This window comes from Odontesthes bonariensis, chromosome 18 (genome assembly GCF_027942865.1).
Source record: "Odontesthes bonariensis isolate fOdoBon6 chromosome 18, fOdoBon6.hap1, whole genome shotgun sequence".
Classification (NCBI taxonomy): domain Eukaryota; kingdom Metazoa; phylum Chordata; class Actinopteri; order Atheriniformes; family Atherinopsidae; genus Odontesthes; species Odontesthes bonariensis.
The window spans coordinates 4,129,487-4,156,402 of NC_134523.1; the positions used below are offsets into that span (position 1 = coordinate 4,129,487).

Genomic DNA, 26,916 nt, shown 5'->3' on the forward strand with positions numbered 1-26,916 from the left:
ACTTTCCATTACATTCCGTCTCTGAGCCGAAGCAGAATCTTTCACTTCTCCATCGTGATGCATCTCGGAATCGAGAAATTTCCACGCTTCTCATCTCGTGCGTCAGCAAATCTGAGGAGGCACCTGCCGGCTCGCCAAACGGTTGAGTCAAAGGAGACTCCAGAAACAAATTGGGCCCCGTTGGATCTGTCAGGATTTTATCTGAGTCCCTTTAGCTCTTTGCTCTAGGATGAAATGTTATCACAACCACATAGTAACGTTGTGTTATAAGGTTCCTCCGGTATCACACTGGCTTTTGTTGATGAGGGGAAAGGGCTTCAACTCATGTATGATGGAGCCTTTTAAACCCTCTCTGTGAAGCCCTTTTCTTCTTTAATTTGCTCTTTTTCTCTTCATTTGTATAACCCGTCACATCCCTGAAAGAGACCTCTCTGATTAAAGAGGATGATTATGAAATGCTGAGTTCTCTTTGAGCCTGTTCTCGCTGCCTGCTGATATCGAGTCACTGCTCTAACGGTAATATAAACAGTGTCGGGCTACTTAAAAGTGTTTATAAGTCGTGCTTTTAACACTAATTAATCAATTTAGCGAGATTGTGCCTCACAAAATGAAAAGGTTAATTAAAACCCGATAGTTTTAGGCTGCATTAAGTGAGCCGCCGGCGTGCTTCTGCGGAGTCAGATGAGGATCTGGACTCGGATGGTGTCGGGACATGCATGACGCTGCAGAGGCCCGCAGAGACGCGGCTCATTAAGCCCGGGATCGTAGGAGGTCTGGCCCAGTCATCACTCACTGTGATCCCAGCTCTTTCTCCGCCTGCCGGTATCGATCTCTTCCTTTCTGGGTGAGCTGTAGAGGGAGGAAGAGTCTGCGGAATGTTCAGCTTTACTAAGGATTTCTTTTCTTCTTCCTCTTTATGATGAATGTAAAACTGCACTTCTTGTTTTGTTTTTTTTTATAACCAATCCCTTATTATCACATCTGTTTTGGTTTTAACCCAGTCCCATTCCAACGGAGCCACAGGTTAAATGTATATATCAAAATATATATTGAAGTTCAGACTGAAGTCTTTATTGCTCTGTGGCAACGGAGTTGCACCTGTAATTACAGCCTCGGTGTGATGAATGAAGCAGTCCCGGCCCAGCTTCCACACATATAAAATGACTTACGATGTGTAAGATTTCACACGGCTGATAATGAGTTTTCTTGTGATTTAAAAGCTTCATTAGATTTCAAATGTTACTGTAAAATCCCAAGTTCACTTTTGCTCTGGTGCGATTTCTCCTCCCCAGCCGACCGGACTGGTCAGGCCTGATATTTGCGTTTCTTGTCACTTCTGAGTTTGTCAGCACAAATGTGAATCCTTCTGACTGTAGCAGCGCTGGGATTCTAACTTGAGAATTAAACGTGACAGCCAATCTTTTCTGTCTGTGTGACCAATAACCCCCCCCCGAACAACAGACAAAGTGTTTCAGTTATGTCAGAAGCCACAAAGTTTGTCACACATCACAGTCGACAGGGCTTTCCTTTACTCTACCTAACAGCATTTTGGGTAAACGATGACTTAAATGTGCAAGCTGTTAACATTCCAATAATGTTGCAACTTTTACATTTGAAAGGCAACATGAGAAGTAAAGAGTAAACACTTCATATGTTGCCTCTGCTCGCTTGTTAAGTTCAACTCTTGTTCAAGTTGGCTGAAAAGAAGTCATATTTATCTCCCTGTCAGGGTTTACAGACCGGCTCTTACATCACTGCTACCCATCATGTATTGCAACATCAACAACTGTAGCAGACGGCGAGTAAAAAATATTTTCTCTAATATGATCAAAATAAAGTCTTCCCAATTCTTCTGAATATGACATCTGTAAGTTATATTAGTCGTGAGAGTTAAAAGGAATTAAGAGCTGTTTGAAAAATGAACAAAAGTCCTCTGGACGAGCATGAAATGAGTCAGGATTTCACAAAGCTGCAACATGTCATTTTAAACATTTATAGTAATCTTAAATCCAGTAGAGCCAACAAAGGCGAGATCCTCATCTGTCGCCCGAGCTGAATGTGTGCCGCTGTCCGTGGTGCTGAAGTCTGTTTTACTGCCTCAGTTCACCAAGCAGCTGGTAAAAAAGTCATCGTATCAGGGTTATTTGGTCAATTAAGTTAACCATCATGCAGATGCAACCAGCAAATTAGTTCTGACCATCTTCTGTCCCTAAACTATACCCACAGTGAGTACGCTTTCTGCTGCAGAACCTGGCAGCTTCACAGAAATCTCTCCTTTGACTATGACGACATCTTCCCGTCTAGTCCCAGGTCAAGGAAGTAAACGCGTCCATTTCAGTGTCATTTCCTTAGGAACATTTCTGAGGATTCAAAAACGTGCGTGATTCATAGGAAAAACTTTCTGAAATCCAAAGGATCCCTGAGGCAGTGTATCTTTTATTTATTTTTTTCTCCACAGGCTTGCATAACTCCTCTCGTCTAACCTCATCTGCAGTGTGGCGCGTCTTTTCTGAGGCGATGGAGGGAAGAAAAAAAAAAAGCCAGTACTTTCCTGTTTGTGGATACTCTTAAGAACAGTGTTTCTGAAAGGCACTTTAGCTCTCCCTCGTGTAGGAGGAGCAGGTAGAGGCAGAGTGAGAAATGTGAATTCATGCTGAGATTGTTCCCCACTCTCTCATCAGAAGCTTGATTTGGCTTTTGAGCTGACGAACAAATGAGGCAAATGTGGATACGAGCTGACTGCTGTTGGAGGCTTTTATTCTACTGATTCACAGGTCACAACATGTTGTAATCTTTATTTAATCTTTTATGGTACAATTGACTAAAAACCACCATGCTTTTACACCAGCTTATGTAAACTATTAAGATAATTGGATTTCTTTCCTTCCGCCGTTTTTCTGCTTGCTGTGGCCACCTGCGGCTGAAGGTAATCCTTCGGGTGGGGTCCCCGTGCTGCTGCCAGACTCCTTGTAAAATAAACCCAACCAGCGTCGGGCAGAACAATGAGAGCTGATTGGCCGGATGGAAAGGTGTTGCGCTCTCTCTGCGGGTCTCTGCCTCACATGTTCTGCTGCTGAGTATTTATTTTAGGTATATTACTGCGTCCCCTCTAAGGCCAATGTTTTCCTTTACAGTCAGACCACAGTGAAACCTGTGCTCCTCAAAAACTTTCCGATTTCAGAACCGATTTTTGAATGATAATTTCATGATGTTAGCTGAAAACGTACCCCTGATGATTTAAAGTAGTGATGTCCAAAACTTTTCTCTTTGAACTTGATCAGGTGATCATATTTGGGTTATTGGATTCACGATTCCCTGAAAAATACAGAGTCTGTCCAAGCTCACTTTGTGCAAAGATTGCAGACGGCAGCCGTCGTCTGGCCATGAGTTAATGATGGAATCGGGCCATCAACCAGTTTATAGCACACCTTTAATGTTAAAATCCACTTTGATTCGTATCAGTTAGTCTTCGCACCCTTTGGCTTTAGTGGTTCCTTGCAGATTCTTCTTTAAGAAACTAGTCCATTAATGAGAAATGAAGCGAAAACGACTGCATGTCGTTGTTTTGTCATTGCTTAGGAGTTAAGGATATCGACATCTAGAAAAGGCTTTGTTTAAATTGCACTTTAGCTTCAACGGACCTCATTCCGGCAAGCTGCAAGATACATTTAGCACAGAGTAAAATGTAAGAACAGGGACTTAATCAAAGCTCCGTGTAATGGCCTCCAATTTTCTTGAAAGTTGGCGTCGGCTCCGCTGAAACTCATTGCTCAGGGCAGCAGCCACTCGCTGCTCTCACAGCACCAGCTCCTCTTAGTTGATGACTTTCATTTGAAAGTAATGGACCCTCGGCTACTTTGGCAGAAGATGAGTCTTTGAGTGTCTCAGTAACACCTCCGGCTGAATTTACAGCACGCGCTTCATCATAAGAAATTAGAAATTAGAAATGAGTTTTTCCCTGTCCTGTTTGAATATGTCAGTTCATGTCGGCCGCACTTTACACTGATGAGCCAAAACATTATGTCCGCTCTCAGATGAGGTGAATCATGCTGTTTCGGGTCTGCGTTATATAAGAATGCAGCTGAACGGTTGAGTCTTGTTGCCACCGTGTCGGTGGCTGAGTAAATGTAAAGCAGCAAAGACATGACTGATTTTGACAAGTGACGGCCGACTGAGCTGCGAGTGTTTTTTAAACTGCGAGGCTTATGGGGTGCTTCAGGTCAGGAGTGCTGAGCACTTACTCACCGACCTCCAGACAGGAACAAACAATCCTCAATTTAACTTTTCTCTTGCATCTTCAAACAGATTAATGATCTCAGGAAACCAGAGGAGAGTTGCAAACGGAGCCGAACACCATAGTTTCAAAACTCAGTCATTTGGTTAAGAATAGCTTGTATGCCCTGGAATTACACTTGTACGTGCAGCTTGCAGTAGTGAGATGAAAAGCCTGCCTCTCGACTAGCTTTGGGGGTGCATCATGCTGTGCTTTGAAAAGTTTCATGTAGAGCTTTTTGCTCGATCTTTGATTACAACCAAGACAAAGGATGCAGTGAGAAGTAAGCCTCAATGTTTGTGAACATTTTTTAAAGTCCCATTTTATTTTTATTTTTTCCTTTTTAAAAGCTTGTGATAACAATCAGCCTCAGTGGCCATATATCATACATATATACACTTAATATCAAGTGTCTCCAAGGTATTTGTCAGTGGCAGACAGATCAGGTATTTGCAATAACTATGGAAGCATTTGTGGCTCTTATTTTCTTTGAAAATGCACAAATAAAGTCCATTTGCTAAGAATCTATACTCCATTGTAGCCAGTGCCGCCAAAAAATACTTTCCAAGAAAGCTGAATTTCTTTCTTTTTGCCACAAAGATTTACATGAATAGCAGGGAAGTGAGATCCGATCGTAAGTGGTCACTCGAGACATATTCTAAAGCCATGGGGAAACTTTTGTACCACCTGTGAGCAGATCACCTGGAGGGGTTCTTCAAAGTTTGTCAATATATACAATGTTCTTCTCAAGTCATCTTCAGGGTTTCATACATCCTTAGAGAGTGTGCAGCAAAAAACATGATACAAGGTAATTTATTTACTCAACAGAATGTTCCACTAACATATATGTGCCTGGTAAAAGCAGTGAATTTGAATTTAACAGGCAGACACTTTGTGTATCAACTCCATAAGTTGCCGCCATGGAAGTGGTCGACCAGCAAAGATCACTTTAAGTACAAGGTGCGTAATAATCTGCAAAGACACAAGGACGACTCCGGGTAACTTGTAAGCAGCTAAAGGCATCTTTAACGTTGGCTAATGTTAATGCTCACGTGTTAACCATCAGAAGGGCGCTGAACTTAGTTGGTGTGCATGGCAGGGTTACAAGCAGAAAGCTGTTCTTCTTGCTGACTGTTAGTTTTGGAGAAGCAGCATCTGGGAAACTCTGCGGTGGTAGTATCATGGTCAGTGCCAGGCTTCCCTCATCACCAGGGTCAGGACGCTAACCAACTCCTTGATTATAGAAGTGAATTTCAAAGGAATATGTCAGGAAATCTGTCATTGAACTGAATCAGAACAGACAGTGGGTCATAAAGAAAGCTGCAATAGAACTTCTGCCTCCTTTTTTTTTGTCTTCGTTCAGCTCTTTTTGCACTTTTATTTTAGTGACAGAAAAATAGAGCCCGTCTTAAATCCTGTCACGGAGGTAAGGCTTAAGAAATTATTAGTTGGATAAACTTATGGGGAAAATGTAACGACAAAAAGCTATTTGTGCTGAGAATAGAATCTTAAACTGTGTTTTTCTGCCATTTAGGGGACAAACAAAACTCATTTAGCAGTTTTATTTGGATCTTACCTCCTTTTTACTGACGCCTATAGGTCAGTCTCAATCAAATTTGAGTCAGCAAATGAAGATGGAGAATGGAACAACCAACAATGGCCTAATGTGTTTTTTGTCCAGTTAAGCCTTACTTTGAGTACCCTCATCTTCTATCTTTGCCAAGGCAGTCTGTGGCTGTCCATGTTACCAGCAGCATGGCTGTAATGGACCTGGCTCGTTGCCAGTACTGATCCTGTTTCGAGCCCCGAGGGAACATCCCTCCTCATTAATCCCAGTTCTCCCAAAGCTCTACGCTTCTAATGAGTCACGGGAGAGAAGGTTGCACATTTGCTTTGGCTATACTCATTTCCATTGATCAGAAAGCTGTCAATGGGCTAACTTCGTGACCATTGGCTTAATGACCATTGGCTTCAGAAATGATCAGCTGCTGAGAGAAAAGACAACTGATGAGCGGCAGATTTCGCCTCTGGTGTTTGGGAGGGTTTTTCCCACCGGACAGATGTACTTTGGGTTTCTTTTCCACCTGTGAAAGGTTTCCCTGGGTTGAAACCTGAAGTGGGGATTTTGTGAGACCACGTCAAATGTCATTTCTTCCACGTGGAGTGGATGGAAAAAAACAACAGCATGCATTAAAGGGTTCTTCCATCCAACACAGCAGCTTTAGATGTCGGGCTTTGTGGCTCCTCACAACATTTTGGTTTCAGTTCATATTCTGTTCATTTTCTTTTCTTTATTTTGGTCACTTTAGGTCTATGGTTTGTGGTTTATTAATTGGTGCGCTATTTCATATTGATAGCTGGCAGGCTTCAACCGTTGGATCATTTCAAACCCTTCTGTATGTTTTGGCACTTTGTTGGGCTGTAGAATAAATCTGGAACAAGTCGGAAGCCTCTGGTGGTACTGGGTGACGGATGAGAACCTAAAACAGGTTCTCGCAGTATTATTTGTATTGCAGAGTCACCTTTAACTCACAGAAGTTTGCAAAACGTCAAAGATGAGATCCCTAAACTTTATTTTTGTCGCTATGTGCTTGTATCCACTTTGCAGTTTTATTTTTCTTAGTTTTTGTTGGAAAATGTATCACCTATAGAACATTTTAGGTATTTATGTAAGATTTTATATATATATATATATATATATATATACCTTTTACCAACTTACCAACAGCTTCTTTTTACCAACCTTAAAAATAGTCATATTTATACACATAAACAGGGGGTCTCTGTCTTTTCATCAAAGGTTAGGCCCCAAAAAGGAGGCAAATGTTTGATAGATTGATTGAAATTATACTACCTCTTTCCTTTGAAAATCTAACATCAGCCTTGTAATCATTAGCCTCAAGTATAATTATTTTTTAAGATTACAGGAAAGTACATAACCTAAGATTATTTGAGTGGGGAAAACCACTTTGCAGATATAGATGAATACATAATTGATATGCATGGTAAATTAAGCAAACCGGCTAATGCATTTGGCCTCCTGTTTATTGTTCTTTATTGTTCATTTTCATGAGCAAATACCGCACACCACAGCATTTATAGCCTATGCTACTTTGTAAACCTGTCCCCAAAACGGCCTTTCAGTTCCAAAATAAGATGATCCAAGAAAAAGATTCAAATGAAAATAAAACAAAGATACATAGAAATATAACAGGTCAGGCAGTGTAGGACACGACAGACGATCCATCAACGTCATAAAAAGGATGACAGGCCGTTCATTCAGGACTACACAGCTGGTCCTGGAACAGTTTTAATCTAAAAGGATCAAAGTCAGTTTCCGGCTTGAGTTCCGCAGCTAAAAAAAATTCCACATTAATCCCCCGTAAAGAAAGAGAAGTTTGTCCTTTTGAGGACTTGTCTAAAGACATCTCACAGTTCCAGTAGAAGCTTTACAGGTTACTGAGCCCGTGACTCCAGTACTGGAGGAGCCCGACCATGTGACCATTCAATGAAAACTTTTAAGGTTAGGAAATCGAATGAAATGTCAAAACATATCATATTTGATTTCTTAAAAACGGTGCACTGTTGTAATTTAATGGGCTTTCTGTCCCAAGATTTGAATTGCTTGATTATGCATCATCTTGAGTGGCATAATTGCAGTAGTTGTTTCTGCTTGTGACCAAGAACTCACACAATAGCTTAATTTAGAAAAAGTACGGTGAACAGTCTCTGATGAGTCTGAGTGTTAGCAAGTTTTCTTTTGCAACTCTGCTCACCATCACGTTGGAAGAATGTGACCGAGATATTTTCCTTCTCTTCAAAATGTTGATCTTGAGATTTAAATTTAAATCAGCGAAGATCAGGCCATAGAAGAAAACTGACCGTCTTTATTTATTCATTTACTTTTCTAATTAATGGATTTATTTGATTTTTGATTATGCTAAATGATGAAAAATGGCAAAGTGTCAAAGTTTTTTTTTTTCTGATTTGGCGGGTGTTTCACACAAAATAACGAGAAGCAGCTTTAGTTGGTTTGGTGGGAAGAGAAAGACTTCTAAATCTCATCAGCACCAGGAAGTAGCGCTAAAAGCAACATACAAGGACGTTGTACATATACTGTGTGTATTCAAGCTGGTGTGTCAGTGTTTAGATGTCCACCAAAAATAAGCTCACAAAAGCTCCCTTTCGAAACAAAACCAAATATAGGTGGACGACATCTTAGGCGAGGAGAGCGACAACGAGAGTGAGGGCCAAGGGAGGGAGAAGCCGAGTAACGAGGATGAAGAGCAGGAGCAGCGGAAGGATCAGCCGGCAGCTGGACAGACGGCAGGAGGGGGACCCGGTCCCCGGCCACAGAGCGTGGACGAGAGGCTTCAGACACCTTCCGGTGACGCCCGTGTGTCCCATGGTGTCCCGAGGTGAGGCGCTGCTGTTTCCATGTCATAGCTTTTCTCACCTCACCACTTTTCGACCCTCGACCACAGCTACACCAACACCCGTCATCAAGTAAAGTGTCATAGATGTCAAAAAACTGATCCCAAATATTATCCGTTATCTCCTACATCAACGCGCACTATTCACATATTGAATCAAATCCTACAATTCAATTCATTTTTATTTATATAGCGCCAAATACAACAAATGTCATCTCAAGGCACTTAAATCATAAAGTCCAATTCAAGCCAATTGGAATTCAATTCATTGTAATCATAATTATTTACAAAATAATCCAATTCGTTCATATAGAGCCAATTCAAAAACAATTTCCTAGCTAAGGAAACCAACAGATTGAACTGAAACTTGTCTTCAGTCCAATCTTCCGTCCTGAGCGTGCCTGAGGCTACTGTGGAGAGGAACGACTCCCTTTTAATAGGAAGAAACCTCTGGCAGAACCAGAACCAGGAAGGGTGGCCATCCGCCTCCACCAGCTGGGGTTTGAGAGGACAGAAAAGAGGGGAAAAACCACTGTAACACCATTCAAAGGATATCTGTTGGAACAGGGAAACACGAGTTAATGACCACAATAATGTCACATATACATAATATCATTCGAGAAATTAAACGGGGGGGAAAAGAGAGTAAAGTGAGGAAAGGTGTGACAGATGAGGCCCCCCAGCAGTCTAGGCCTATAGCAGCTTAACTATGGGATGTTTCAGGATCACCTGAGCCATCCCTAACTATAAGCTTTATCAAAAAGGAAAGTTTTAAGCCTGGTCTTAAAAGTGGAAAGGGTGTCTGCTTCCCGGACATTTACTGGCAGCTTATTCCACAAGAGAGGGGCCTGATAACTGAAGGCTCTGCCTCCCATTCTACTTTTAGAAACTCTGGGAACCTCAAGTAAACCTGCAGTTTGGGAACAAAGTGCTCTGTTAGGAAAATATCTTACAATGAGATCTTTAAGATATGATGGAGCTCGGTCATTAAGAGCTTTATATGTGAGGAGAAGAATCTTAAATTCTATTCTGAATTTAACAGGGAGCCAATGAAGAGAAGCTAAAACTGGAGAAATATGATCTCTCCTGTTAGTTCTCATCAGAACTCTGGCTGCAGCATTTTGGATCAGCTGAAGGCTTTTCAGAGAATATGTGGGACAGCCCAATAATAAAGAATTACATTAGTTAATCTTGAAGTAACAAATGCATGGACTAGTTTACAGGTGACAATGATGCTCAACTTAAGTCCACCTTCCAAATAAGATGAATATTCGTATGTCTTATTTCTCCACCGACTGTTATCATTACACGCCACTTCATCAACGAGGCTATGTTGAAAGCCAGACGGTCTGGTATGTTGCCATGGAGACTAATTCCAAACAGACAGCAGGCATTTGAAGATTTCAGAACATAATTATGAGAATCTCCTGCTGCCGAAGAACAGGCCGAGCTGTCAGTCTGCCAGGACTCGATCTGTCACGACCGACGTTTTTTTTTTTTTTTTTTTTTGCTTTCTTTGGTGCGTTCTGACCAAAAGTAAAATTTCAGAGTTAGGATCAGCATCTATCGCTGCATTTACACAACTCTCGGGACATTCCTGGAGGTTGTGACATGCACTGCCTGCCTCATCGTGTTGGATGTCATGCTGCCGTAGTTTATTTTGGTCAAAGACATCTTTTTGTTCGGAGCTCTGGGCTCTAGCTGTAGATGTGCCAAACCAACTCCTGTGCTGACCTTATGGCCCTGTCACACTGTTGCGTATGAGAGAAGCGTATGAGTTGCGTATGAAAATTAATAATATCATTTTCATACGCACGAAAAGTCCTTGAAAATAAAGAATGACTAGCGTATGAGTAGCATATGAACTGCGCATGCCCAGCGTACGTTTCAACGCGCCTATATCAGCAGCCTTTCCACATTGCTCCATTATTGCAGTAGACGACGCGCTATCAACATCTCTCGAGACATTCATCTCGATCATGCCTCCCAAGAAGCAATCGTCGTTTGCCCGGGCCCTGGGCCGAGGAAAAGGCAAAAAAACACAAGAATCATTCTCACCCAAACCTGCTGAAATGCCTGATGCACCTGCGGCTGATGAGTTACATGCTTCTGAGCGATCAAGATCCCCAACTCCTCCTCCTGACCGCTCCCGTGAATCGTCGGTTGCCTGCCGCCTCCATCTCCGCCCGTCTTGCGGAGATGGAGGCGGCAGACGGGCGGAGGCTATAAATACGCTAGCTGTACGGTACACCTTCATGGCAACATATGGCAATTTATGTCCAGCGTTCTCGACCTATCAGTAACGTACCTATATCGTACCTCTAGCATATTCAGCGTATGCCTAGCGTATGCTTAGCGTATTAACCATACGCACAAAAGTTTTGAGCATGTTCAAAAATTTATTTCTGCCTCAGCGTATGCCAACGTATGCCAGTGTGCTTGAAACGTATACAACCTATGCCTAACGTTCCCCTGGCGTATGTCAGCGTATACCAGCGTATGAGTGATAATTTTCATACACAACTCATATGCTTCTCTCATACGCAACAGTGTGACAGGGCCTTTAAAGAGGACATAGCTTCGCTTTTTTTCTGCTGAATAGGTAAACAACATGAATTAGTTGTCTGCGATCATTCCCCCCCCCCTCCCCCTCTCTCTGCTTTATCAGAATCTGCTGTACTATCCATGTACATGTACACAGACATTTAATTTGACTCTAGTCTCATTGCACGGGAAAGATAAAGATTAAAAAAGTGGGGGAGAATGTCTGTAGTTGGACTTAGATAGAAGTATTACAAATGAATCAATATGTGCAAAATTGTCCACTAAATAAGCTGCATATGTGAAGTGTTCAGACCATGACCAGGCACTGATTGAATCGCTTAAACTAGTTGTTCTTCGATCTGTGTATTTTAATGTTCAGCATTCTGTAACACCAGCGAGAGGTCAGAAACTGCCACATGCGTTTCCCAGAGTGTGAGCGGCTTGCAGAAATTTCATCATCCCTTCACCTGACTTTGGACGTATATTAGCCCCAAATCTTCTCTGCAGACCTGACTCTCCATTATCTCAGACACTGATGTGAATCTGGGATTAATGTGTGACATCACAAACTCATGGGGGGGGGGTTGTCCGCTGTGGCAAAGCTGTACATACACTTGTATATATGAATATTATATGAGTGATGTCCCTTGTGACTCAGTGACTCACTCAGTGTGTTACACTACCTAACCTTTAAAATCAACACAGAATAGTGAAGTTACTTCCTGTCGATATTATTTAGTCTAAAGGTTAAAAGAAGGTAAGGAAAATGAAACTGTCTTTTTAACAGTTAGGTTGCTGCCAAAAAAAGAAATATAGTCAGTCCTTCCAATATGGCGCGGCTCCAGTAAATCACTGCTTGACACACACACTGTTCACTCTGTTTACTTTGTTGATGCTGTTAAACTTTGAAGACTTGCACTGTGTGATCAGTTTGCCCAAAGCTTTTGATCTAAGCGAGATGCAAAAGACCTGTTTATTTTGGATGTACTTTCTGTTTGCATTAACCTTCAGAAGCATGGGGTGTTACAAGTTCCTGGAGTAATCCATATGCTGTCTCCTTCCAACAATTAATGTCTCACTGGTCTTATTCAACGTATTTGGGTGTCAAAGTTTTAAAATTGACCACACACACTTTTTCTTATATTCTTTATCTAGCATCTAGAGTTTGCTGTATAAATTGTGTTAGGTGTAATATGAACGGGAGGATATCGAACCAGAGTATAAGAGTGATCAAACTATGTCCAGTTAGCAGTCTACTGAGAATTAAGAATAGCTGAGGGAATCTCATCGTGCATGTATGTCTTAACCCTGCAACAATTCAATTCAATTTCAATTCAGTTTATTTATATAGCGCCAATTTACAATAAATGTCATCTCAAGGCACTTAAATAATATAATAAAATAACAATTCAGGCCAATTGGAGTTGGTGAACCATGAGCCCCCATGTCCAAAATATCCTGCACCTTTATTCCAAGCTTCCTTGACACCATGGCTGTCTGTGTTTAAACTGCAGTCCTGCAAAGCTGAGGCACTTTTGCCTGCTGACAAAAAAAAAGAAGCAGCGTGGCACCCCCCTGCAGGGTTATGCTGAGCTGTGAAGAATGTAAGTGATGCTAAAACAAATAGAAAATATTTGTTTTAGTTCTCTGTTCCTCTGATTTGTGCACACAGTCGCCTCACACTACTCATTCGTTCTCTGACTTGCTCAGTAAAAGCTTTTCCCTTTCACACCTCCCCCTTTAGCTGGGTTTCCATCCAGATATATCTTTGATTTTAAGTAAAAATTATATCTGTTAAATATAATGTGAATATACTGGACACGTGTTTCTATCCAATACCGTTCTGCTATTATTAAAGGCTGATTTATGTGTATAAGTAGTAGGTGGCACCACATTTTTTATTTTTTATTTTTTTATTTATTTTACCAGAACTGCAGAAGAAGAGGGTGCAAAAAAGCAAGCGTAGCTTTCTGCAGACTTGGGTTACCTCTGTGTGAGACCACATTCAGCCTCGCTCCTCTGACTGTCAGAGCCGAGAACGCATCATTGTATTTTTCTCCACCTACATTCAGTCTGAACCCTCTCTGTATTTCACTCTGAATGGCTCTGGCTCAGTATTTATGGCTGTTCAGACATGTCAGTCCATCTGTCACCTGGTCTGGCACCTTTGGTTGCTGCTAATGAGTCATTCCCAGAATACACCATCCACAGTGTTGTTTACTTGTGCTTGAAAACCTTTAGGTCCCCCTCCAGTCGTGGCAGTGGTGCAGAAGAGCAGCGCATTATTAAACAGCCTGACACACCGGGGAAGGGTGTAGATTTGATTCCGATCGCTGTGTGGACACAAATTGGCAGGTGGGTGTTGGATGTAGGTCTCCACAGAAAGACACAGGTGAAATAGTTATATAATATAACCTTGCACTCACTCCTCCGATACCCTGACAACGCTCTGTTAGTAAAAAAACATGTTCAACTCACAAGGATGTGTTGTACGCACTAGTCATTACACTATCATTTCTGCTCTCATATCTTTTAAGTTAGCTTCTGCCTCTGTTTTTGAACTTTTAAAGACTGTCATGAATTTTAATGTATCAAAAACAATGGGTCTGAAAAGGAAACGAAGTTCTAACATGGTTCAAAAGCAGGGAAGACGAGCCAGCCATTTTCTTTAATTCTGCAGTATCATTTGGGCAAAGTTGACTGAAAAGATAAGTCTCCAACTAAAAAAATACTTTGTCAGCTTTATGATTTTTAAATCGAAGCCAGTCTTTTTAATCTGTTCACAATTATCCATCCATCCATTTTCTATACCCGCTGAATCCGTCGGTCGGGTCGCGGGGGGGCTGGAGCCTAAAGGCTCTAGCATGGTTGCCGCGTCTGCTAGCGCGAGCGGTGTTGATGACATCACGATTTCGTGGCGGTAATATATAGTGGCGCAAGTCGATGCGCCAGTAGTTGCAATTTTCTCCGTCACAGAGCTGCTACATGAAGGTTACCGCTACTCTACAACCAAGAAAGTCGAGAAAAAAACAATGCCACTATCAAGAGCAGGAAAGTATCAAAGATACTGCTGCAGTATCTGGATAATTTAAATTTTTTAATTCAGTTAAAGCTGCAGTCGGCAGGTTTTCAAAATTCCGAGTCTAAAGTCGGAAAATTCGAACTGATACAACTTTCAGGTCCCTCCCCCAACCTCTACCAAGCTCCAAACCGCCCCCCAAACCCCTCCCCCTCTGTGGACGAGGTTGTGCACGTGAGTTCACACCAGTGTGCGCACACACAAGCTTGGGGCAGACTCACGCTCAGCATGGAAGACGATGGTTGGTGACTGTTCTGCTCAGATAATAGATAAATAATAAACCTAACGTGATTGGTTAAAAACAGCCGGGAGCTCTCGGTTTTTGCAAGCACGATTACAGGCTTCAGAGGGAGCTACAGAATTCGGGATTTTTCCTAAACAGCCTATTTAATATTCTCCTTTCAGAATCCCATGACAGTTCAAGCTAATATGACTAAAAAAAAGTTGCCGACGGCAGCTTTAAAAGAGGTGAAGTTCTGAAGCCCCCGGCATCACCACTTGGAGTCTCTGCCCTCTTCTTTGCCTTCACGTATCTGTCCCGTAGCTTCTTCCACACATTCTTACAGAACTCTCTCTGTTTCCCCAAATGTTTCATACAGGTGCCTGTACAAACGCACCTCCTGACTGAGCCTGGTCTCAAATTGGTCCATCCGGTTTGTCATTACAAAAATCGTCTGGTGCACGACAACGCTGTGCGCCGTCTTTTCAAGGCAAGCGCCAGGCCTGAAACGTCATTTTGACGTCACGGGCCACCACCGCCGTGACGTCATCTGTAACTCCGCCTTATCCCAGCGGTCATCGGGCGAGAGGCGGAGTGCACCCTGGACAGGCCGCCAGTCCATCACAGGGCCACACAAACCAAAGAGACAAACGACCACGCATGCTCACACTCACTCCTAAGGACAATTTTAGAGTCACCAATTGACCTAACATGCATGTTTTTGGACAGTGGGAGGAAGCCGGAGTACCCGGAGAGAACCCACGCATACACGGGGAGAACATGCAAACTCCACACAGAAAGGCCCCATTATGTCCAAGAGAAAACAAATAATTATTGCTTATAAGTAATTTAATGTGTAAATGTCAATGTGTCCTTCTTAAAGCAGCACTGGACAAGGATGGGAACCTTAAAACTGTGTACCTCTGACTCATCTTGATTGCATACTGGCATTCACTGTGCACATTGCTGGGCCTCAAACTGCCCTGGAGAACTCGAAGGTTCAGAAGACACACTTCACGACGTTGGTCTCCAGCCCAGCAACATACTCTATAGCTTTACGGTATCACGTTACACAGCAACAACTAGATAACAAGACACTTTTGCCATTAAACTGTAAATTTACAGGAAAAAACACACCATCGCAGATGCAAATATAGGAGAAAGCTAAAGAAATGGAGAGGGAGATGAGGCAAGCGTGAGACAGGATCAAGTAAATATCAAACTGGCTTTAACTCGCTGGAGAGTTCAGAGGGGAAAAAAACTGGTTGTGTCACATTACTCTATCTTTGCCAGCTTCTTTAGGATGACAACAGATTCACATGTATGGCTGTGCATGTGCTGGGTTCAGATTGAGATTTTACATTTCTTTTTGTTGTAGAGGGAGGCAGGGGCAAAAACATTCCAAACTCTATTGTGCTCTTTTAACAGCGGCAACATAATATTAAATGTCCGTCTTTTGAAATCTCTGCAATTCATTGGAAAGCTCTTAAACATGAGAGCTGACTCCTGTGCATGCAAACGTCTTATCTTGGGTATTATCTTCAGTAAGAACTGTGAGGCTGAACGCAGTTTGTAAGTGCTGAGCTGGAGGAGAAAGAAACCCTGGAGTCCTGCTCTTACTGTCTGCCAGACTGAGTTAATGTAATTACCGTCTGACAGGCTAAAAGATCACACTGTGCTGGTGCCCAGTGGGCCATCAGATGGTTAAACTTTTCTCTAAGAGTTCATATAGATGTTTCCTGATTTAGACTGGACTCCCCGGGACCTTCAGTCCTCCTGGAGCTGGCATAAAAGTTGCCATTGTGTCATTCTCCATCCCTGGCTCCACAGTTTCCTTTATTTGGTACAAAATAGGCTCACATCTGTTGCTAAGATACTGTGGCAATGTGAGTGCCTCTGTTTTGTTCTCACCGTCGTTCAGGATTTCTTCCTGCCTGTGTCTCTTATTTCTGTCTGAAGTGAAAACACTGCAGCTCGTATTACTGTTCTTTTCTAGCCGTCTGCCGCCATCCATCAAACCACATGCACCAAAAAGCCACCACTGCATCAATTTAGGTTAGGCAGCAGGGTGGGCCGTTTGAGATAAATCAATAATTGGTTTCACTTTTGTCTGCCACTGGTGCTCAACTTTGCAGCGGTTTATGAGTCTTGATGCAATACCCTCTCGTCATGGAAACGGAGCCAGCTCGGCCGGACTCGGAGTGCGAGTTTGGTTTAAGAGACAGTTCGCAGATACATTAGTTTCGGAGAAATTTTCTTTGCACAAACAGCCACAAACAGTTCAAACAATCTCCAAAAAAATGCAAAAAAGAAACGTAAAAAAAAACCTAACAAAGATAAAGACTCACCAAACAACGGCAAAGAGTCAAAAGAAAATTAAAGACTCCTGTAGTGGCTATTCGTCCTCTTGTGTCGATAATCAAAACAAAAAAGATGTCAAAACCATAATAAACTAAATGAAATCAAACGGCCACTGAGACACCTAGGGAGTGAATTTACGCAGGTAAAAGGAGTCCATTGTCCAGGCAAAAAATTAGGTTTCTTTCGGTTTATTTCTCCAACCACAAGCAAACAAACAAAGAACAATGGCCTTTGCCGCCTCTCTTGCCCTGGTAAAAAAAACTATTAGCCCTCCCAGGTGCCTGCTCGTCTAAATAAACTCTCCCAGTGCGCCCCAGCTAACCCGTGCTTTCAAAATAAAAGCATAATTAAATACCCAAATTAACTCAAACAATACTAAATATCATAAACAACCAAAAAAGGTGTATTCCCCAAACTAAACCCCCCAAAAATAACTCAATAATAAGTGAGCCAAATATACAAAATAACAAATAGCTCCTACAACTCCCACGAGACTGCAAAGGCTGCAAAGATGGGTAAAACGACTGCAAATACACACAAACAATTACACAGACATTCTAAACGGTCACAAATACACATAAGACCACTATAAAGAAACTAAACAACTAAGAAGGATTACATAACGACCTACAAAAGCTTTAATCAAATGCCAAGAGATCTAAAACACAGGGGCACTCTAAACAATAACAAATAGACTCGAAATGACCATGTGAGACATCAAAAAGGCCTCATTAAAGGTGGGGTCTGTGATGTTTTCTGGAGCATTTTTTTTTAACATATTATGTGAAAACCTCCTCACGACCCCATTGCACCCACTAAAATAGAATGTTTGGAAAAACATTGTAGAGGGTGTAGCAAGAGGAAATGTCGGACCAATAGAAGTAATGATGAGAGTTACTTCTATTGGATTCTGACACGCCGACCAACCGTCAGCCCCCCTCCCCCCTGCGCGTTCACAGACTCGTGACTCGTTCATGTGTTTTGAAGGCGTGGTTTCGAGGGGTGGGCTGAAGGGAGAGGCAAGGTTGTGTATTTTCAAAAATATAGCTTGCAAGAACCGTTTTTCCAAGATCTCAGACCCCACCTTTAACTCCCGTTTTGACTCAAAACGACCACTTTTCATGTGTTAGAAAATAATAAATACTTTTTGACTGACTTTTTTTCTTCTTCTTCTTCTTTAAGTTTTTAGTTTGCTCTTAACATAAGTCAAATGGCCGTGTGTGGATTTGGCTTAGCTGGCGAGTGTCTATGGGATCAAGTTAAATAACTGCTAAATTGAGGGGGAGGGGGCATTTTGTTCTTTGTTTTGTCTGATTGGAGGCTCACAGTCCCCGACTGTAAAGAAGAGAAATCTAAGCGTGGTCAAGAAGCAGGGTACATCCTGAACTGGTCTTTAGTTCATCGCAGGCTGAACACAGAGAGACAGACCACCACGCACACTCACATTTACCATGAACATGTACGTCTTTGCAGTGGGCCGGAAACAAATGAAGCCAAAACAGGCACAGTCAGACTCCATATAGAAAAGATCCAGTCAGGGATTGAAATACTGCACCACTTTAAAGCCCCTAAGGGAAAAAATAATCCCAGAAAAATTCCCAGAACTGCGGATTGCCTGAAATAGCCCCTCTCACATGGCAGCGCTCTACTGCAAACTAACTGGCTTCTTCTCTCTAACTGGCCCCCGTTTTAGCAACGCAGTGGGTTGTCCCAAATATTGATTGTTGACAGTTGGGTTAAATGGCTGATGATTGATGGCTAACTCTGCGTGAACATTGTGTGGAAAAGAGTCTGATTGTCTTCCAGTGATGCTGGCAGCATTTAACAGACACATCAGCTTTCAAATATCTCTCGACTGCTCCTCTAAGTCCGACAGTTTAGATGCCGTGACCCAAAAAAAAAAAAGTAGAATATATATGTTGTTAAGCTGCCATTACACCATTTTTCCCTTGCGAAAAAGTGAGAAATATTAAGATTTTATTTGACCTGGAATTTTCAAAAGCCTTTCAAACTCTTGCAGATTTTTACTACTAAAATTATTCATCACTTTTGGCTTTCGTGCTGCTCCCTTTTTTCCATCTTTTTTTCATTTAAGCATGAATGACTTATGAAAACATTGAGTGCATGTGGGAATTCAGCATGATGCCCGGCAGAGTCGTCGCTAATGTGTTTGGAGCATAAACGCTTCCATTACTGTCTCCCTTAATTAACTGCACAGCAAAGGCTGAGTCAACTTGTTCAGTCAAAATCAGCCCTGAACCGGCTCACCCCCCCCGGCTGATGCAACTTTCTGCTGTCGTATGGAATCTGTTTGTTTTAAAGCTTTGAATGTGAGGAAACTCACCAGTAAGATGTTGCATCAGCTCTCCCGTGAATGATTTGAATCCTTTTGAGTCTCTCTGTAACAACATGGTTGGGACGAGTAAAGGGTGGATGAGTATTTATCTTTTTAACCCGCTTGGTCACATTTTCAGGCCACTGCTGTAACGCACGTGTCTGTCCGACTTGGTTGGATTTTTGCAACCTTAAATGCAGTGTTACATTTTTCACATCACAGCCACTGTATATCCTTCTTTATTTGCCTTCGACCTTCCATTTTTCTTATTTTATTTACTTGTTTATTTTTTGTACACATCTTCAAATGGAATTTTAAAAAATGCACCACATAACAAGGACTTTTCTTCAAGTGTTTTCAATTTTTCATGATCTGTGGAAAACGGATTCCCCAGGTATTGAAAACAGAGGGATGCAACAAGCTGCTGCACTGGTGTCAGAAAGTCTAGTAATACTCCTCTCTATTTTTCAATGTTGATACCAGTGGAAGACGTCTGGCCGTGTGCTCTTGCTAGCTTTAACCTTAGCCACTTTGCTTTTGGTAGCTGCTTCGAGTGTCGGACTAATTAGTCAGTTAGTTAGTTAGTTAGTTCTGCAGCTCATTTCCACCATACAGATACAGATGTATCGACTTATTTGTTATGCATTTCTCTGAGTTGGATCTGCTTCGTCACCACTTATAGTCACGGATGCTTCTCTTATATTCTTGCCCATCTCCTGCAATCGGGTGTTCGAGGCATAAACATTTCAATCCCACTTTTAAAAAAGGTGGGAAACTTTACATTAAAACTTTAAAACATTTAACGCGTAACATTCATACAGTGACATGAACTGCGTGCATAACTGACAGTCATCCAATTTAAGAACCGCTAACAGCTGTTGCACATTTCTTATGTCCCGTTAAAAACAGAGGTTAAAGGGATAGTTCACCTCTTTTAACATGAAGCTGTGTAACATCCCATATCAGCAACATCATTTATGAACATCTTCTTACCCCCTGCTGCGTCCTGTGAGCCGAGTTCCAGCCTCGTTTTGGCGTTGACGAAGGTAGTCCGGCTAGTTGGCTGGGGTTTAAAAAATAAAGCATTTTGCTTCTCAAAACAATATGCGTTCAAAAGAGTAATACATTTGCATCACAAAATTGTTCTCCAAGAAAAAGTCAGACCTCACAATCGCTTGGCGCTATTTTCTCTCCCTTCATATCACTGCGTGCAGCCACCTGCCGATAGCCGCGCCTGTTACGGTGTTTACTGCTCGGTCTGCACTTCGGTCTGCACTTCGGTCTGCACTTCGGTCTGCACTTCGGTCTGCACTTCGGTCTGCACTTCGGTCTGCACTTCGGTCTGCACTTCGGTCTGCACTTCGGTCTGCACGGTCTACACAGCAGGCAGTGATACGTAATCTACTCCAATCCTTCTGAGTGCAGGACGAGCCATCAACGTTTTTTTTAAATCATTTTTCTAAGCGACTACAAATCTCCTGATTAAATATAACTAAGGGCAGATATGTGTGTTTAGGGCACTTAAATCATGCCTGGATTAACATTTTAACCCTCGCAGTGAGTTCACACAGCTTGTTTCGCCGGCCTAATAAACAGTAATGGCTGATCAGATAAACAATCTTTTTTTGCTCCTTCCCCCTCTGGCAACATTGGCATGTAAACACTCAGAGCAGCGTTTCAGAGGTGTTACATTGACACATGCAGAAGCCATCGGAAAATGTGACGCTGCCGGCTTCATCCTTCAGCTAAAATGATGGTTTTCTGTCAATTTAACGAAGGCGACATTTATGCTAATGTCCCTCATTTCCTTAGTGAGATGTGACAGGACATTTATGTAATTGGCTGCGTGTTCAAGCAGTATTTGGCACGGAGACAAAGAGAGAGAGAGAGAGAGAGAGAGAGTAATTTGAACCAACAATTTCACAGGACGATTTCATCAGTCCTGTTTTACAATATTTGAGAACGCATAAGCCCACAGTGATGAGGCATCAGATCGGGACTCAGCTACTTAAAGGTGCTCAAAAGCTGTTTGTTTTCTTTTTCCTCCTCATTCTCAATTCCTCTGTCAGGAAAGGAGATCAGTCTCTCTGAGCTGGTTTTGTTTCTCATGCATGAAACCGGCTTGCTGGTGTTGGGTTGGAGGGTTTGATTGTGCCAGGCTGCTGCTGCTGCTGTATTTAAAACTCATGGCAGGTAGTTGTAAGGGTGCTCCCATCAGGGTTTTTGTGGCCAGTCGCAGAGGAAGGAGAGTGAAGGATCAGCTGATACCGATGATTTGGTGAATTTAAAGTCTTTGATTTCTCATGTAGCATTTCTTTGGTCGTGTATTGTTTTAATAGTGTCCCGTTCACTTTCAATGAGTGTGAAATGAACCGGTGAGAAGGTGTCAGGGTTTGACAGGAGCTGATTTTATCACGAGGCTCTTTAAACCACAGCAGCCTGTTCTTGGTTATTAGGAACAGCTCAGAGCTTGAAAGATATTGTTTCCTTGTCATGAATAGGTACATTAAATAGAAATAAGTAATATTTCATGAAAGAAGACTTTTGGGGGGATGAGAACAAAACACCAGGTAAGCAATGGATTACACTGAGGCAGTTAAAGCATTTTCTTGGGACTTGGGTCATGTTTTCCATTTTGTGCCACTTAAATATACTGTGTGTGCTCGTATGGAGAACTATAAATGGACTGAAAACACACACAAGCCCAGATTATCCACAGATAATGCTTCTATTCGAAATGAATAAAAACTGTGAGATGAAACCCACCTCTTCGAACTTCCTTTTCCAGAAAACATGTCTGTTTTCCAGGGTATTTTGGCTGATTGCTGTCTCCTTTGCATGGAGAGGTGACCCCTGTTTGACCCATCCCCAGGACAATCTTAGCACTAAGCCTGCTCATAGTTGGGTATAATTTCATTATAAGGAATGCAGAGGCCATTTATTAGATTAATTAATTCTCTGAGCGGTCTTCAGTTCCTCCCTTTCATCATTGGATATGTTGTTGCTTCATTAGAACTTTAGTCTGCCTATAAAGAAGACACAAACAGCAAATTGTGGATTTGTGTTTGAGAGTTTTTGTACCAAACGGGGTCAAGCTTTGGGATTTACTCCCATCTCCAGCTACAACGTAATTACCAACAGTAACACAATTTTAAGTGTCCTCCAGGGCTTTCAGTTGATAAATCCAATTGGTCGAGGGATTTTTGCCACTTGTTTTTATTGCCCTTTTTTCTAGCAGGCTGGATTCATTTCAAAACAGGAGTTTTGGAGTATTTTCATGTTTTTTTTTTGCCTTAGTGAGGGACAATCGAACATGAGTAGTTTCTCAAACACTCCTGCGTAGTGAGGGGGAGGGGGGGTACTCCTCTGAGTTCTGCTTTTAGACTGTTCCCAGTGTAAGAAATAAAGTATTCTGAAATGGCGTCATACGGTGTGTAAATTGCTGCGTGACCAGAGAAATATCGCTGGATTGCACTGATCCTGAAGAGGACTAAAACGTGATGGTTCTCAGTCTTTTTGCAATTATTTCAAACCTGATGAAATACACGCACGTATTTGACTCTGGCTCGATGAGTTAAATAATGCAGGCGCATAGACCAATTTCATTTTGCAAAAAGTCTTTCTATATTTGGAACATTTAAAACAAAAAGAAAAAAGTTCTATTTCTATGCTGTCTTTATGCCTGTGCCTATGGCACTTCTAAGCAAAATTGACTTCTAAGCAAAATGTGGAACACAAATCAAAAGAATAAAAAACAAACATAAAAAAACAAAACAATAGAAACCGAAGCCAGAAATGCAGTCTACACCAATATAAAAGCAAGGCACTCTCTCAAGAATCACGGTCATTTCTGAAGTTTAGACGAGATCACTATCAATTTGCAGCCATCATGAGTCCAAAAATATTTCCCAACCTCCGCTTAGCTAAGAATGGGCCCCTAAGATGCTTTCTTTGTTATTACTTTTAACCGGGTTGTTAAAGGAGACATATTTCGCCCTTTTTTCACAAGCTGACGTATATTTGCTTGAGGTTCCTTGTGCCATTGCACCCTTTTAAGCCATGGATTTATAGCTCTTCTCAGAGCAGTCTGTTCTGGAGCTGGGAGTGACCCACTCGACTCCCCTTCACGCCTCGCTTAAACATGGTCTGACTCTTTAGGGATCAGTAGTAGTATTCAGGGAGCCTTGAAGCACATTGTTACTGTATGATGGAGCATAAGGCCATACAGCTCATACCAGCACACACACACCACACTGATTACTCGAAAAGGCAAACTTTGATTTCTCTCATCTGCAGTTTGGCCATGGACAGCTCGCACCGATCCAAAGTGTTGAAATGGCTCAGGAACCAAAACGTAATGGCCGGTCAGCCAGTGAAACGTCAGCCCAAAATGACATCGCAGTTCCTGTGACACATATCGGCTCAGAAAGCACAGCCCATCACAGGCTGTCCTTTTCTGCTTGGCTAAAGGTTTAAAGGCTGATGCGTATAACCCCAGCCAGTCCAAGGCAGACGGCCGTATTTCCTGAGTCTGGTTCCGGGGTTTCTTCCTGTTAAAAGGGAGATTTTTCTTTCCACCATCGCCTTGTGCATGCTCAGGACAGGCTGTGGAATAGATGAGAAGTTTCGATGCAATAACCTTTTTTTTTTTTTTTTTTTTTTTGGTTTTTAGTCGGCTTTGTATGAATTGGACTAATTTGGAATTTAATGAATTTGGACTGTATCTTGGATTTATTGTAATTTGGCGCTTTATGAATAAAACTTTTTAACCAGAGTTGGCTTTTGTAACAACATTCAGGGACAAATGGGAAAATTGGAATTCCCAACATCCAAAACAAAATTAGAAGTCAAATATCCTGGTAAAATATAAAACCTGATGTACTGGAATTGCAATGCCAGTAAAGCTTTATTAGTTAATTTCTTTCTTATGTTGAGCGCTCTACATAACTGCCAATGAGAGGTTTATGATTCAGTTACTTTGGAAACCCGAATTTACGATCTAAAGCACAGAAAAGATGTGTAAATTGTTGTCCCCAGTGTTTTTGAATAGCTTTTTGGCCACCGTACAGTGTTACAAAATGATTCTCTCAGCTACTATAGTACTAACCATAATAACAGAAAATCAACCTTTGATACATTTTTCTTTGTAAACATAAAGTCAGTGACTCAGAACCCTTCCCAGATGCTTAGAAAATGAAACTGCTCGTATACACAGTGTAGGACAGCTGGGACCTCCGTTTCTTCCTTCCACAAAAAAAGGATTCTTCATCAAATGTGTTCTGTGGAGTCTTCTTGATAATCACTCAGCATGTTCTTGTTCTCCATCAACTTTTCTTCTTGCTTCTCTTACATATTCCCCTCAGTCTGCCCAGAATCCCCTGCTCCAAATCTTTTTTTCAGTGTGGAATCGTTGTGGGAGCCTTCCCACTTCCAGAACACATCGGCAGCCTTTATTTTTTTATGACCCAATGTGCCGACACACAGTTCTCGATGTTGAATAGTTTTTCACTTAAGAAAAATAAAATTCTCTAAACCCTGAAGATGAAAAACGGCGTCATCCTGAAAAGACCAACACATTTACCACCTCTGTATGGATTTCTTCTTGTTTGTACATTGTTTAAATTTGCTGTTTTCCAATCCAGTTAACAGGATAGACACGAGGTCTGTTAGATTAAAGTTTTTAGTAAGATTAAACACTTAGAGAAGTATAATGACATTTAAGTGAAGTGCCGATGTTGTATGTCGTTAATAGGACTAAACTGAATGTTGTGATGCTGAGGTTTAAGCCAGGCTAAAATTCATCAAGCCTCTTCGAGTTGCTGCCTTTCAGTCTCTCGCCGACAGCATTTCCCATCCAGTCCTCTTCTCTGTCGACTGCAGGGCTCGTTACATCGCACCTCTCTGTGTCATGACTTCTTCAGCAATTAGATCCACTCGCTGCCCTGGCACATCTGCTGTTATCAGCTCTCCCCTCCCTTTAATTTCCTGTCTCTTCAGGTGTCGCGCATCCATTCACGTGCCCCACCTCTCCGTTACCCCGCGCCGTGTATCTCTGGAGTGCATCTGTTTCCGCGTGAAAATGAAAGTGTGAAACATGTCGGCTCGAGTGAGCGTGTTGATCTAACGTCGTCAGAACGGAGGCGACAGTAGAGGGAGGGGGGGGCTGGAAAGTTCTCCATTCAGGTTGTCAGACAGCAAAGTGTGAGATTCAAAACATGTTTTAGTCTCGTGGGACGCTCATAGTCAGGCATCCTTTGCGCTCCTTGTTGCCACGGCGGCAGGATTGACTGCATCTTTGGTGTGACTGTTTGTATATGTATGTATGGCTGTAAAGCTTCTCTGTGTTATGCTGTCGTTCGGTGTTCCTCTGCATATATATAAAGAGATCATCTGCACCCTCTCGGCTTGTCGTGGTGAAAAGAAAATGGCTTTCCATTTGAAAGACTTTAAAGCAGTTTTGGCCTCCAAATCAACCTGTTCAAAAGAAGAAATAGCATTTTCTTTTCCTGCGCTGACTCATCATTCTGCTTTAGGCTGGAAACACGGTGCTTTGTGTTTCTGTAAAGCAGCAACTGCACTGAGCTGTGTTAAGAACAGAATGACCTCGCATCACAGCGCCGATGGGAAAACGAACAAGAATGGTTCTGATAGACGGCGCATGACACGAACACCTTCTTTCTTAATCCTTACGACCATTCAAAGAAACGGCAAAACGAGAGCTGCTTCATCGGCCGATTTAAACCTTCATCAGTATGTGCTGTTTTTAGGAGGGTTTTTGTGCAAAATGGGTCAACTCCACCTACAAATGCAGCCTCTTACAGTTTTACACAGGCAGCCAAAGTCGTGTCGCGCTCATGAATAGTGAACAAAAGAAGGGTTCAGCTTGTAGACATAATATGGATGGCGATTTCCTTTTTACATCAATAACTTTAGTTCTGTCTAAAGCACTCTCAGCCAACGTGATGACAACATCAAACCTACCTGTACATCACAGCTGATCAACTCTGCGGCAATGAAAAGTGACACGTTGGAACTTTGAATCAACCCAGACCTTTAATTCCATCGTGACACACGGTAACATCTAGATGAGTTGTACCAAAACTTGGCCCCCATCACAATATGTAGTCACCTCTGTCTGAACATATCTCTCAGCAGTATGCTGCTTTCTAAAACAGCAACATCAACATTACATTAGCCTCTATGCCCTCTTCTTTAAAGGGAAGGCTCAACTGGTAGAGTAATGGCACATTTGCATTGACAATCTGCATTTGAAAATCCTTCAGCTAGATGAATTACGAACGAATTGCAATCGACTGCAATTCCATTTTTAATCAACGGGCAACACCAATTTTTAAGATTGCTTGCGAGGAAGTGGAAAGTGATGGCGAGAAAGACGCGTGCGTGCACATCACAAAAGTTGCTGGGATGTCTGTTCTTTTTGGAAAATCCCCAAACTCGATGCTCCTCCACAGTCATGGCTCTCTCTGCCGAGTCTGGTCGGACAAAATGCTCCCCTGTCGTTCATCAAAGCAAAGTTAGATTTGCAGCAGTGCGGCAAAGCATGAAGTCATCTCGTCCTTTTGATTGTGCACATTGTGTGATTTCGTAAGCTTTCTACAGTCTGAGAGTTGATTAAACTTGAATGAAACGGAGCAGCAAAACAATTCCGGA

The 26,916-nt window shown here is 42.1% G+C and overlaps 1 protein-coding gene across 4 annotated transcripts in view; it reads left to right on the forward strand.

Moving 5' to 3' along the window:
* The window catches only part of ctdp1 (CTD (carboxy-terminal domain, RNA polymerase II, polypeptide A) phosphatase, subunit 1), a 72,634-nt gene that overhangs the window by 23,742 nt on the left and 21,976 nt on the right, over positions 1–26,916 (forward strand). For 2 of the 4 annotated variants that reach the window (XM_075449217.1, XM_075449218.1), the window contains exons 12-13: positions 8,480–8,691; positions 13,492–13,605. The exons of 1 other annotated variant lie outside the window; for it this stretch is intronic. In XM_075449217.1, coding sequence (XP_075305332.1) covers positions 8,480–8,691; positions 13,492–13,605 — 326 coding nt within the window. The remainder of the gene's footprint in view (positions 1–8,479; positions 8,692–13,491; positions 13,606–26,916) is intronic. One more of the 4 variants, XM_075449219.1, reaches the window with a different exon arrangement.